This window comes from Trachurus trachurus (assembly GCF_905171665.1).
Source record: "Trachurus trachurus genome assembly, chromosome: 11".
In the NCBI taxonomy this organism is placed as follows: domain Eukaryota; kingdom Metazoa; phylum Chordata; class Actinopteri; order Carangiformes; family Carangidae; genus Trachurus; species Trachurus trachurus.
This window is the reverse complement of record NC_139904.1, coordinates 4,759,331-4,774,376: the sequence shown is the minus strand read 5'-3', so window position 1 is coordinate 4,774,376 and position 15,046 is coordinate 4,759,331. Positions and strand designations below refer to the sequence as shown.

Genomic DNA, 15,046 nt, shown 5'->3' with positions numbered 1-15,046 from the left:
CAGCTCTGAATTAACCATGAGCTCAGAGCTGCCGCTGGTTCTGGTCCTGAAACCTCATCTGAGGAAACCTGGAGCTAATGTACACACACACACACACAGACAGACACACACACACACACACACACACACACACCTTCATATATTATACACACCAGTGTTGTGCAGTAGCGACGTTACAAGTATCAACGTTAGTAATGTAACTACATTTCTCAGCAGTATCGTTGTAACGCCGCTGTTTTCTACATCACAGCTTTTCAGTTGTGAAGCTGTTTCACTGATCAGTAACACAGTAGCTTCCACAGAAGCTACCGGTACTTCTAACCCTTAAAGGGATAGTTCAACATTTTGTCAAATTGGCCCATTGCCATAATCCCTATAGTCATAGCAGTGATTCGTTACCTTTAATTGTCGGTGCAAGCTATTTTTAGTACGGCGGAGCAGAGCCGTGAGCTGCTCAGAGCTACGCTACGGAGGCTCATGGGATTTCTTGGTTTCCCTCATCAAACTCATCAAATACACAATCCAACAACTCCACAACGCTCTGGTGGACAAGTTGTGACCTGCACATTCACCACGCTATGAGATAATAACACAACGTTACCAGACAGAGTTGTTTTAGAGGGAAATGCAGAGACTGCTTGATGAAAAACTGTCCCTGAAGGCAACGAGCATCAGCGGTTTTGCATGAATTTACCTCTAAAACAACTCTGTCTGGTAACGTGAAGCTACTTTTGTCGGAGGAGCTGATCTGATGTGAACAAACCTAATGAACATGTTTTTGTGTGTGTGTGTGTGTGTGTGTGAGCAGGTACACACCTGTGGGACGCTCCTTCTTCTCCTCACCCGAGGGCTACGACCACCCGCTGGGCGGAGGCAGGGAGGTGTGGTTTGGTTTCCACCAGTCGGTGCGTCCGGCCATGTGGAAGATGATGCTCAACATCGACGGTGAGCCAATAAGAATCATCATGGAGGAGAGTTTAATACAGCAAAGTTAGAGTTTGACCTGTTGGGACCTTGTTGTGACCTTGTTGTGATGTTTCAGTGTCGGCCACGGCGTTCTACAAAGCTCAGCAGGTGATTCAGTTCATGTGTGAAGTCCTGGACATCCACAACATCGACGAGCAGCCGCGGCCCCTCACCGACTCCCACAGGGTCAAGTTCACCAAGGAGATCAAAGGTTCGTCTGCTCTCACTGCTCACAGCTAACAGTGAAGCTAACACTGAAGCTAACACTGAGCTAACAGTGAGCTATCCCTGAAGATAACACTGAGCTAACACTGAGACACTGAGTCAACACTGAAGCTAACACTGAGTTAACACTGAAGCTAACACTGAGAACACTGAGTTAACACTGAAGCTAACAGTGAGCTAACCCTGAAGATAACACTGAGCTAACACTGAGCTAACAGTGAGTTAACCCTGAAGATAACACTGAGCTAACACTGAGCTAACAGTGAGTTAACACTGAGTTAACACTGAAGATAACACTGAGCTAACACTGAGGATAACACTGAGCTAACAGCTAACACTGAGCACTGAGCTGACACTGAAGTTAACACTGAGCTAACACTTAGCAGCTAACACTGAGTTAACACTGAAACTAACACTGAGCTAACACTGAAGCTAACAGTGAGCTGACACTGAGTTAACACTGAAGCTAACGGTGAGTTAACACTGAAGCTAACACTGAAGCTAACACTGAAGCTAACACTGAGTTAACACTGAAGCTAACACTGAGTTAACACTGAGCTAACACTGAACACTGAGCTAACACTTAGTAGCTAACACTGAGCTAACACTGAGCTAACACTGAACTAACACTGAGTTAACACTGGGCTAACACTGAGTTAACACTGAGCTAACACTGAGTTAACACTGACTTAACACTGAGCTAACACTGAAGCTAACACTGAGTTAACACTGAGCTAACACTCAGCAGCTAACACTGAGTTAACACTTAGCAGCTAACACTAAGCTAACTCTGAGCTAACATTTAGCAGCTAACACTGAGCTAACACTTAGCAGCTAACACTGAGCTAACACTGAGTTAACACTGAACACTGAGCTAACACTTAGCAGCTAACACTGAGCTAACACTGAGCTAACTCTAAAGTTAACACTGAGCTAACACTTAGCAGCTAACACTGAGCTAACACTGAGTTAACACTGAGCTAACATTTAGCAGCTAACACTGAGCTAACACTTAGCACTTAGCAACACTGAGCTAACACTGAGTTAACACTGAGCTAACACTGAGTTAACACTGAACACTGAGCTAACACTTAGCAGCTAACACTGAGCTAACACTGAGTTAACACTGAAGCTAACACTGAGTTAACACTGAAGCTAACATTTAGCAGCTAACACTGAGCTAACACTTAGCAGCTAACACTGAGCTAACACTGAGTTAACACTGAGCTAACACTGAGTTAACACTGAACACTGAGCTAACACTTAGCAGCTAACACTGAGTTAACACTGAGCTAACACTGAAGCTAACACTGAGTTAACACTGAAGCTAACACTGAGTTAACACTGAGCTAACACTTAGCAGCTAACACTGAAGCTAACTGAGGTGCTATACAGTGAAACCCGGTGCTGCAGCTGCTCCTCTTGTTCCTCTCAGGTCTGAAGGTGGAGGTGACTCACTGTGGGACCATGCGCAGGAAGTACAGAGTCTGTAACGTGACCCGTCGTCCGGCCAGCCTGCAGACGTACGTCACCTCAGAAAAATAAACTCAAGTAAAGTACAGATAACTGAAAAACCTGCTTCAGTCCAGTAACAAAGCATTTGTTCTTGCCCACCAGGTTTCCTCTGCAGCTGGAGAGCGGTCAGACGGTGGAACGGACCGTGGCCCAGTACTTCAGAGAGAAGTACAACCTGCAGCTCAAGTTCCCTCACCTGCCCTGTCTGCAGGTGGGGCAGGAGCAGAAACACACCTACCTGCCCCTGGAGGTGAGGAGTCGCGGACAGCAGCAGGAATCAATCAATCAATGTCAGATCAATACCAGTATGTGATGATGTGATGTGACGACTGTGTGTGTGTGTGTGTGTGTGCAGGTGTGTAACATCGTGGCCGGGCAGCGCTGCATCAAGAAGCTGACGGACAACCAGACATCCACCATGATCAAAGCCACGGCTCGGTCGGCGCCGGACAGACAGGAGGAGATCAGCCGGCTGGTGAGACAGAGAGAGAGAGAGAGAGGAGGAGATGGAGGGATGAAGGAAGAGACAGAGAGAGAGGGATCATTTGTGTCCACTGTGAAACAGGAGAAGTAGAGACAAACACTCACTTTCTCACTAATTGGCCCAAATACAAAGAAATTAGAGGAGAATGATTTCCCTAATTTAAAGAAAAAATCCCCGACCCCCTCCAACAAGACATAATAATTCAGATCCTTCTGGGAGAAGAATCCGTGTATCATTCGTTCTTTCTATTTTCAATTGACAATAAAAAAAGAAAAAAGAAAAGAAGAAGCGACAGATTATTATGTTTTGTGTTTTTTAATCTAACACAAAAATATATTTCAATTTAAGGCTCAGATCAAAAATACAAAATGGAAAAACGGGCCACAGGTCTGAATTTGATTTGGATATTGCCCCCCCATATATATACTGTATATGTACGTTATATATACGTTCTGCTGTTTACATTAGTACACGTGTAGACGGTCAGATGGTTTTCTGTTACGTTTACGTTCTTTGTTACAACTCACCATAGGATAATAATAATAATCTCAGTAATCTGAGGGTGGTGGTCCAGTCTACTCATGTCGCTGCAGAAAACTTCACTTCACAAACATAATAAGTTTGTAATGGAAGCAGCAGGTGTTAAGTGCTTTTGTGGCGATCTCAGGATATTCAGCTTTAATCCAGAACACAGGGAGATTTCAAGTTTTCTGTGAAGTAATGAAGCGGCGGAGAGCCGGTCCCAGCATTTATTACGCATGTGGAGCTTGGAGCATGTGAATCACCTGTTGCAATGAACCCGTCATTTAAACAGGACCCTTGGTTTTTCTTTTACAACAGCTTTCTTTTTGTTGGCAGGCGTCGGGTCTTCTGTCGTCTCATTATTGAGTTTTTCCTGGCGACGTGTGTTTTACGATGTGTTCTTTTACGTTTGTGGACCTGCCTGTCAATTGCGCAGCGCTGGGAAGATGCACAAACGGAAGTGGCAAAATTTTAAAAATAAAACGACTGGAAGTGTAAATTACACAAAATGAACAATTTTGTATTTTTTCAATCTCTTTCTGCGGCCCGGTACCAAATGATTCACGGCCCGGTACTGGTCCGTAGACCAGGGGTTGGGAACCACTGGTCTCTGTGATCTGAACTGACCTCTCTCCTCCTCCTCCTCCTCCTCTCCTCCTCCTCTCAGGTGCGTAGCGCCAACTACGAGTCCGACCCCTTCGTGCAGGAGTTCCAGTTCCGTGTCAGAGATGAGATGGCCCAGGTGACGGGCCGCGTGCTGCCGGCGCCGATGCTGCAGTACGGCGGCCGGGTCAGCGCCGACACCTTCATGGTACTGAACCTTTAATCACTCTTCACTTGCATGGGTGTGTTCCCCTGTGTGTGTGTCTGTCACCGATCGATTTTTTTTATTTTTTCTTATTTAACCTTTATTTATCCAGGAAGGATCCATTGAGATTTGACAATCTCTTTTCCAAGGATGTCCTGGTCAGGAAGCATTACAAAACAAACAATCAAAACAAGCAAGAACATACATAGCAAGAGCAAGGTAGCAAAGAGACGATGATAATTTATACAATAAAAGAGACCCCAAAAGTGCAATACAATTTGAAAGCTAAGAGTCACAGGTGCAACTGGTGACTAATAGTTCAGAGAGAGATTGTTTAAAGCCAGAGAGAGGGATGAGAGTTCCCATCCTCATCCTGACTTGCAGGTCATTCCAAGACCAAGGCCCAGCTATTAGCTCTAAGATCATGTGTAATTTGAACAGCAGTAAACTTTGAGCAGAGGTATGGAGGCAGTTTGCCTAAAATAGCCTTATATATTAGAATATACCAGTGCTGTAACCTCCGGGTGTTAAGGGAGGAAAAACCAGCGAGTGTGTATAGAGTGCAATGGTGAGTCCTGAAAGCTGAGCCTATTATGTACCTCAAAGCAGCAGGTTGAATCAGAGAGGAAACCCTGTGATCAATGCCTCTGATTGGTTTTTGTCTCTGAATTTTTCTTTCTGCTGATTTGCTGTGATTTCATGTTGTTGTACATCACATCTACTTTGGACTTTTATTTTGAAAGGAACCTGTTGTATTCATAACAGTCATAACATGCCTGATCCAATCAGTGAGCCAATCAATACCAGTAATGATTAGCCTTTGATCTTGTGATCAGCTGAGTGAATCCTTTGAATCCATACATTGTCTGTGTCCCTGTACTGTGTGTGTGTGTGTGTACTCTGTACTCTGTGTGTGTGTGCAGCCCCAGCAGATGAACCCTGCGCTGTCGTTGCAGAGCCGCACCGTGGCCACGCCCAGTCACGGCGTGTGGGACATGAGGGGGAAACAGTTCCACACGGGCGTGGAGATCAAGATGTGGGCCATCGCCTGCTTCGCCACCCAGAGGCAGTGCAGGGAGGAGATCCTCAAGTGAGACAACCATCAGTAATAATCAATAATCAATACAGTAGATCCTCCAGCAGCAGCGAACTGACCCGTCTTCTACCAGTAAACTCCTCTCCTCTGGTTCTGTTGTTGCTGTTTAAGAGTCAGAACATTAGAATTTTTAATACAAAGGTTAAAATCTGGCTGAAACAAAATCAGAACTGTATGCATTTTTAATGTGTCATGAGTTGGTATGATTTTAGATGTATTGTACATTTTATAATGTTGTTATGTAACTTTGATGTCTTTCTTCTTACCTTCTTTTTTTTCTACTAAAAGCCTAACTAGGGACGAGAGTTGGAAACTAGCATTAGCTATAATCTCTGTATGCAGAACATCAGTCACATTGACTTGTTTGCAATGAGTGGAAGTGTCACTATGTTAATCTGCATTGTCCCTATCAAATAAACTGAATTAAAGGGATAGTAGCATTTTTTTTAAAGTGGGGTTGTATGATCTACAAATAGCCCCTAAGTACTTTAATTGCAGTAGAAGACTCTCTGCACTCCTCCCGTTAGCAACGCCAGCCCATAGCCCTGCCCAGAGATTTACAACATACATTGTTGTGAATGGACCCAAAGAAACGGCCTATTTTCACGGCCTAAAAGAGGTTTTACGTGAAAAAAAATACACAGTTCCATTGTTCGCTATAATATAATTTTTTGGAACAATGGAACTGTGTATTTTTTTTCAGGTAAAACCTCTTTTAGGCCGTGAGGCCGTTTCTTTGGGTCCATTCACAACAATGTATGTTGTAAATCTCTGGGCAGGGCTATTATGGGCTGGCGTTGCTAACGGGAGGAGTGCAGAGAGTCTTCTACTGCAATTAAAGTACTTAGGGGCTATTTGTAGATCATACAACCACACTTAAAAAAAAAAATGCTACTATCCCTTTAAATTAAATTAAAATAGAAACAGACTGAATCTAAAACCGTCTGTAGCCGTGACTGAGTCAGGTGCGTTGACCTCTCCACTTCCTGTGCAGGAGCTTCACCGACCAGCTGAGGAAGATCTCTAAAGACGCCGGGATGCCGATCCAGGGTCAGCCGTGCTTCTGTAAGTACGCTCAGGGCGCCGACAGCGTGGAGCCGATGTTCCGACACCTGAAGAACACGTACGCCGGGCTGCAGCTCATCATCGTCATCCTGCCGGGGAAGACGCCCGTCTACGGTAAAACCTCCTGCAGCACCTGAACGCACCACGCACCATGTTTCCATCCACTCATTGATCCATTTATCTAAAGATCGATAAAAATATTAATGTGAATGATTACAGTTCAAATGCGTTTTCCATCTAAGGATAAAAAGTTGTGTGTAATGACGTCACCACTGATCATATTGGTGTATCGAGTTGTTTTCTTGCAGTTTAAGGTTTCCATTAATTTTTTTTTGATCGAATTATCTCAAGATCGATAAAAATATTAATGCACGAAAAAGGCTGGTTCAAGTGCGTTTCCATCTCAGACCTTTAAATCCAATAAAAAGCCGTGCGTCATGACGTCATGAATCGTTTTCTTGCATTTTAAGGTGTTTCCATTCATTTTTGTACTAAATCATAAAACAGAAGGACGTCGTCCATCCTTCATCTGTAACCGACTATCTGAGGTCGGGCTGCGTACAGACCCAGTTGTTGCCTGGAAACCACTGAGCCACACGCACGCTATTATATTAAAGGGATACGTATGGATATGGACCAAAATAAACCGTCTTTGCTTGAACCCTCCGCTTTGACCGATCTCGTCCCGTTAGCGGCATTTGACCGCTCAAGATGCCTTACCGGAGAGTTTTGTCAGCTCTGAGACGAAGATCGGCCCGCCGGTTTCCGTTTAGAGTTGCTGAAGAGTTTCTCTGATGACTTCAGGTGGAGGCAGGCTAACACTACCCATACACTTCCAGTGTTTGAGCTAAGCTAATTACGGGCGATACGGCTCTATCTCCCTTGTTACTGCACACACAGTCGAAAGGATGGTGTCTATCTGCTGGTCATGGACAGAGGTGGCAAGTAACGAAGTACAAATACTTCGTTACTGTACTTAAGTAGATTTTTCAGGTATCTGTACTTTACTTGAGTATTTATTTTTCTGACGACTTTTTACTTTTACTCCCTACATTTATACGCAAAAATATGTACTTTCTACTCCTTACATTGTAAAAACAGGCTCGTTACTTTTTTTTTTGACACGACGTAAAAGCACCGGTAAAAGACGAACTAGAGAGGGAAAGAGGGAGAAGAAGAGGGAGGGGGGTGGTAGAGAGAGAACCGAGTGACCAACTTGTACTGTAGCAGTGACATGGAGGCAGCAGCATGGAGGAAGGAAGCGATGGTGGTCGGGGGGGGGGGTTTGAACACCGTACAATCAGCGCAATATAGCGCATTACCGTTCACGAGCGGCAAAGCGCAACCTGTCCATGTGCCCGTGTCTGTGTGTACGTGCGCGCGCACGCGAGAGAGACGGCAGGTGGACTGACTGACAGAGATGAGAGGTGATGAAACGCTGTTTAAAAATTATTATTATTATTATTTTGTGAGAGTCTGTGGCGGCCCAAACGTTGGGAAACACTGCCTCTGATCAGTTCAATCTTGATTATTCTGGCTGAACTTTTTTTGTTTAACAAAATTATCAAAGGATGTAGGTTTAATTAACGGCAAAAATTCATTTTTACTTTTTGCTTTTACTTTGAAAGTACATTTCAGAGCCTGTACTTTCTTACTTTTACTTAAGTAAAGGAGTTGAATCAGTACTTCTACTTTTACCAGAGTAATTTTTTACACATGTATCTGTACTTCTACTTAAGTACAGAATATGAGTACTTTTGCCACCTCTGGACTCGGGAGTGAGGCAAGACACGTAAAAAAAAAAAAATGTTGGTGTATCCCTTTAAGGAATCCACATCAAACATGATCACAGCTCACTTTTCTCAGACAAACAACTGTTTCCATCAGAATCTGTCACATAAACCTTGTACTGATCAAGAGAAAATCTGATGAGATCGACCGTATTAACTGTTTTATCAATATTCATGATATTTAATCTAATTGTACCTGTGACCTCTGACCTCTGACCTTTGACCTGTGACCCCCAGCGGAGGTGAAGCGTGTGGGCGACACCCTGCTGGGCATGGCCACCCAGTGCGTCCAGGTGAAGAACGTGGTGAAGACGTCTCCTCAGACTCTGTCCAACCTCTGTCTGAAGATCAACGTGAAGCTGGGAGGCATCAACAACATCCTGGTGCCGCACCAACGGTAAGTAAAGGACGCCGCAAAGGATTCTGGGTATTTGACCTCCCTGTCAGCTCCGTCGTGTCTCTGTCTCTGAGTCCACCTCGTCTCCTCTCGTCTCCGTCCAGACCCTCGGTGTTCCAGCAGCCCGTCATCTTCCTGGGAGCCGACGTCACGCATCCTCCAGCTGGAGACGGGAAGAAGCCGTCCATCGCAGCGGTGAGACATCTATCTATCTATCTATCTATCTATCTATCTGGGATGCAAACAGCGCGCCGAAAAGCGAAACTCGCTTTTTTCATGACCAATTAGGTGACTTGTGTGAATCATTCAGATCCGAAGAGTTTTTGTTTTGGGGGGGGGGGGGGGTCTCAGCGTCTCAGCTGGGGTCAGTAAAATGTTTTTCTAACAGGCTGACAGTGACAATCACGTGAAACTGAGGCGAACTCATTCATGGTTTCTGATCATACTGATAACTGCCGACCTCCAATGTTGACGCGCGACGTGCGCGCTCGTTACCCAAAGCGGCGCGTATCCGCGTGCAGTCGGTACGTACATTACTGTGTCAGGCAGGTGTCTCCCACGGAGCTCTGCCCCGTTTCAGAGGTGAAGGAGAGACGTCGCCTCCGCGATGTAGAATGTGTTCAATTAAAGTGAAACTAACACATTATATAGGCTATGTCCATTACACACTTTTAGGCCTTAAAGGAGTATTATCGCAAAATTCGGCCACTAGATGGAGCCAGGCGGAGCATATCAGATATAAACAAGTGGGCAGCTGTCAGAGAGAGAGAGCAGCCTCGTTTAGTCCCCCCCTCCCCCCTCCTCCTCCCTCCTCCTCCCTCAGCAGGCTGAATGAACGTGCAATCGCGGGAAAAAGAAAACTCGCTAGTGGAAGCGGCAGCTCTACGTCGCGCACAACCACAACAACGACAACAACAACTGAAACGTCCTCCTCCTTAATAATGCTGAGAGGACAGCTGAAGAAAGACACAGGGACTTGGAGACAAAGTGTTCTACCAGCGATTCAGTGACTGTGAGCACCCTAACACTGCTACATTACTTACTGTTGCATATTTGTCCGGTTCGGAGGTCGGATTTGCGAGTTCCGAGTGCATTTTAATGCAGCAAGCGCCGGGCCGGCTTGGATCATAACAAAGACAAATGCTGCATTTGCCCCACGGACACTATACTGTTGGCGATTTTTTTTGTAAATTTAGTTATGGCTCCCCCCGACCCATCTTTTGCATATTTCAGCTTATTTTATGCTATTACTGCTGTATTTGCGATAATGCTCCTTTAAAATGTCTTAAATTTGTTGAATTATTGTTTTTTTCAAGTCTTAAATAATTTTAGACAGTTCTTAAATTTTCTTATGCCCACCATGGGCGAGCATTTTACTCGCATTTGCCCCTAAAAAAAAAAGACATGTATGAACCGGGAAAATCACAAAAAAGAAAGAGCACAACCTGCGATTGGTCCAAAACTACAAATCCCACAATTCTCTGGCCTCAACAATAACAGTAGTTAGTGTAAGTAAGGGAGAGTGGAGCTGTAGGTGAAAAGAGGAAACAACGCACGTCTGGTCCTGTTCTATGTTGTTCGTTCACACCGTCACCGTTTATTCGTTACGTCCGCGGTGTAAAAGGCCGTGACGCAAAGACGCGATTAGGCGCGAGACGCGATTAGGCGCGCGACGCGGTATACGCGACTTTTTTTTTTTTGCGACGCTACACGCGATTCTTTTTGTGCGACGGGACCTTCGCGTCTTCGTCCTTTTCATCGTGTTTGGTGGGAAGACCCGCAAGGGGGAAGACCCGCAAGGGGCTTCCCACCAAACACGAGGAACGCTTTTTTTTCGCTCGAGTTTTTACGCGCGACCAAACGCGAGATACGCGAGAAATGCGATTTATCGCTCGTTTTGACTCGTGTCAAAAAAAAAATTCACGAGCCCGCCAACAACTTTTTTTTTTTTTTTCAAAGGAGGTTCAACTGGACTTAGTTATTTGTCTAGGAAGACGTTTCACCTCTCATCCATGAGGCTTCATCAGTTCATGTAGCATCTGACCAGGCTGGGACTGGTTCAACTATCTGGTGTGGAGACTCAGTATAAGTCCAGTTGCTTTCGATTTAACCTCCTTTGAAATACTATGACCTGGACAAATGAGAATATGCACAGGCCTACAACAACATTTCTGCTCTCACCAACCATGGTTGAGGTCACAACGCTGCTGTAGCTGCTCTGGAAGTCCGAGACACTGAGGCCAAACGCCGCCGTCGCTTCTGATCCATGACGGCGAGTTCCGGGCTGATGAGCTACAGAGACTGAGCAGCGCGTCGCTGTGTCGGACTGTTTGTTTGGATTTAATGAAGAAGCTGCACAGAGTCAGGTGAGCAGAAGCTCCCCCCCCCCCTCTCACCGTGGAGCCGCTGCTGTCTCACAGCCACCACCGACCCCTAGAATAAAACACCACCGACCCCTAGAATAAAACACCACTAAGCCGTGGACGGTCGCTGCGTGGATAAAATGCTGACGACCAAAACAGCCGCCACCAGGTCACTGACCGGAGAGTTTTAAAGTCGGCACATGAACGCAGCTCAGACCGGCCGGTGCCTCAGCGCGGTGATCAGCAGGACGCTATAGCCTACCCAGTACCGGCCAGCTCAGTACAGAGGGGGGGGACGATAACGTGACGCACAGTATACTGTTATGAGACACATTATGCATCCCAACTGTCTTTTTTTTAGAGGATTTTTTTTTTTACCAAGAATGCGCCCAAAAAAATCATGATCCAGGGGCCAAAATTCGAAACAAATATATATTTTTTAAATCATAATTCTCATTATTCTCCTGATGTCGGTTTAATGTAAACAGATTGCGCTGTTATGCGTCATGTGACAGCGGGGCAGAGCTGCAGCTGCTGTGCTGTGATGGACCTGATCAGACTGGTGGTGGTCCAGGTCCACAGTCAATCAGTCCCAGATCCTCCACCGTCACCAGATCCCCCGAAAGCCCCCGCAAATAATACATCGACAAGAAGTTAAGTGGCAAGTTGCACCTTTTCGTCGGCTTATTATTTGCGGATTATTTTTTTTATAGCCTATATAACGTCACTGCAACATGCGGCTCTCAGTGCTTGTCGGTGTTGTGTCTATACATTGTGAAATAACTTTTCCTCGATAGAAATATGAGACGTGGTCGACAGGTTTCATTCATCCATGTTTTGGCAGACAATACAAATAACCAATGATAATAAGATTTCCACCGCGCCGAACCAATCATGTGGCTGGAATAGAGCCAGTCAACAGTAACATGTGCATTTGTTTGGGTTGCTGCAGATGTGCACAGCAGCTGACACCGCCGGTAAAAGAGAGAGAGAGAGAGAATGAGTGTTGTCTCGAAAAAAAAAACAGTAAAGGAGAACTTGGACAAGTGACTGACAAGACGCGTGGTGCGCAATGGGGACACCAGGCAGCTGGAGCGGACCGCGGTCACGGTGCGGCCGCTCTGCTGCTGCTCACCTCAGTGTGTGCGACAACTCATTCATGGTTGTCTCTTATTACACTGGTAACAGCCGACCTATTCACCTCCAACGTAGACGCGACGTGCGCGCTCGTTACCCAAAGCGGCGCGTATCCGCGTGCAGTCGGTGCGACGGCGCCGCCGTTTTCCCCCCCGTGCATGTCCGTTGCTGTGTCAGGCAGGTGTCTCCCACGGAGCTCTGCCCCGTTTCAGAGGTGAAGGAGAGACGTCGCCTCCGCGATGTAGAATGTGTTCAATTAAAGTGAAACTAACACATTATATAGGCCTATATGTCCATTACACACTGAATGGGATGTTAAATCCCATGTCTTTATTTCTTCTGTTTATTTTAATAGTAATAATTATGACTAACATTCAGTGAAGACCTAAAAATCAGTATCTCCAAAATTGAAATATTGCAATGGTTTTTATTTTTTTTAAAGCATTTTTAATCTAGAAATGTTGGCCTTCTGAAAACTGTCCATCTATATGCACTCAATACTTGGTTGGGGTTGAACTACTGGAAATGGACTTTTCTGTGATATTGTTAATGGTGAGCCCCCCCCCCCCCCCCCGCCAGACAATTCCTCTCTTTTTTGGTCCTGACCCGTTTGCATCCCTGATCTATCTATCTATCTATCTATCTATCTATCTATCTATCTATCTATCTATCTATCTATCTATCTATCTATCTATCCAGGGTGCGAACTATACTGTGGCTTTCGGGGGGGCTCACTTATATTTTGGGGGGAGGGGGGGGCGACGACACCTGAACCGGGCTCTACAAACACTGGTGCGCATCATGCCACGTAGCAATGGGACTCATCGCTCATTATTAATAGAATAGCCAACTGCACAACTGAAAATATTGTAGCGACCCCGCAGTAATGTTGTTGTTATGATGTTGATGAGTTCTGTGATTTCTGACTGACTGAATGTGTACGGGGAAGGTATGGTAGGATGATGAGAAACTGAGGGGCCGGGGTGATTGTGAGGAGGACAGAGTCCTGTGTGTGTGTGTGTGTGTGTGTGTGTGTGTGTAGGTGAGTGAGGAGGAGCAGAAGAAGAAGTGAGAGCTGTCAGTTAAGTTTGTGTTATTATGTTGTAATTACGTCGGGTCGGACGCTACAATATCAACAACAACGTGTGCTTAACATAGACGTCGGACGTGAAATAGCGGAGCCAGTTTCCTTTCGGTGCCGTTCACCGATTGTGTCAGATGCGCCAGAGTGCACGCCTGAGGTGCAGAGGTCCTCTGCGCCAGGCGATTTGTGTTTATTCATCTTGACAGAGCGCGCAAGAGATTAATACACACATTCACAGTCTACACACACATATGGGCTACACATGATACACAGACACACAGCTGAGGGGCCGAGGCACGGCACGGAGAAATGTGCATCTGGTGGCGTGCCCCCCCCCCAGTGGGTGCTCAATCTGGTCAGTGGCTGCTCGTGCACCAGAGCGCCCACGGGATCGGCGCCTATGACATTGGTGACAGCACAGCGATCTCAGCTGCCGACAGCTGTTGCTGTTATTGTTTTTAACAAAGACGAAAACAGTGCTTGATTGCTGAAAGGCAAAGGTTCCGTACCGTGCTGAAGCCCGAATGATATGAAAGGTTTTCTAATTTATTGAGAAACAATGCCCAGGTCAGCAATGCATGACAATAAACATGTGGTTCATCTGTCCCCTCAAGTTACATAAACCAACACAGCGTGGACACACACAACTCCGGTGACTCCGGTGACTCCGGTGACGCCGGTGACGTGTAGAAAAGTGAAAAAAGCGTTTCCATTACACTTTTGCGATACACGTTTGTATCACCCCCATGCGCAAATACATTAATAGCCTAATTTTACACATGATCCATTATATTGACAATACAAAAAAACAAAACAAAGAGCAAATATATGGGAAAAGACAGCATTTTGCCAATATTTAGAGACCCCCCCAAAATTTCACAAATCATGTTTTCAGGGGAGCTCATGCCTCATCAAGGGGGGCTGAGACCCCCCTGGCTCCCCCATAGTTCGCACCCTGTATCTATCTATCTATCTATCTATCTATCTATCTATCTATCTATCTATCTATCTATCTATCTATCTATCTATCTATCTATCTATCTATCTATCTATCTGGTCCAGATGTTCTCCAGATGTTCTTACTGCTGTCTCTCTCTCTGTCTCTCTCCCCTCCAGGTGGTGGGCAGCATGGACGCCCACCCCAGCCGCTACTGTGCCACGGTTCGAGTCCAGCGGCCCCGGCAGGAGGTGATCCAGGACCTGGCCTCCATGGTGCGAGAGCTGCTGATCCAGTTCTACAAGTCGACCCGCTACAAACCCACCAGGGTCATCTTCTACCGGGACGGCGTGTCGGAGGGACAGTTCAGACAGGTGACCCCCCCCACCCAGAGTCTGTGTGTGTGTGTGTGTGTGTGTGTGTGTGTGTGTGCAGCAAGGTTATTATAGTGTTAAAATGTTCAGTAGTTTTTATTTTTATTTAGTTTTTCAGTTTTATTTTTTATTCCAGTTTAGTTTCAGTGAGTTCAACAAGTGATGAATCAGTTTTTAGTTTAGTTTTTATTTTAGAGGAATTGACTAGTTTTTATTGAGTCTTTCTTAGTTGTAGTTTTTATTTAGTCTTAGTCTTAGTTGTAGTTTTATTTAATCTTAGTTG

The 15,046-nt window shown here is 45.6% G+C and overlaps 1 protein-coding gene across 1 annotated transcript in view; it reads left to right on the top strand.

Annotated features, from left to right (window-relative positions):
- The window catches only part of LOC310994003 (protein argonaute-3-like), a 32,183-nt gene that overhangs the window by 13,784 nt on the left and 3,353 nt on the right, over positions 1-15,046 (top strand). The window contains exons 5-15 of the mRNA XM_083982499.1: positions 809-945; positions 1,043-1,177; positions 2,627-2,714; positions 2,809-2,956; positions 3,062-3,181; positions 4,380-4,523; positions 5,444-5,610; positions 6,611-6,795; positions 8,709-8,868; positions 8,973-9,063; positions 14,569-14,763. Of these exons, the coding sequence (XP_083838625.1) occupies positions 809-945; positions 1,043-1,177; positions 2,627-2,714; positions 2,809-2,956; positions 3,062-3,181; positions 4,380-4,523; positions 5,444-5,610; positions 6,611-6,795; positions 8,709-8,868; positions 8,973-9,063; positions 14,569-14,763 (1,570 nt within the window). The remainder of the gene's footprint in view (positions 1-808; positions 946-1,042; positions 1,178-2,626; positions 2,715-2,808; positions 2,957-3,061; positions 3,182-4,379; positions 4,524-5,443; positions 5,611-6,610; positions 6,796-8,708; positions 8,869-8,972; positions 9,064-14,568; positions 14,764-15,046) is intronic.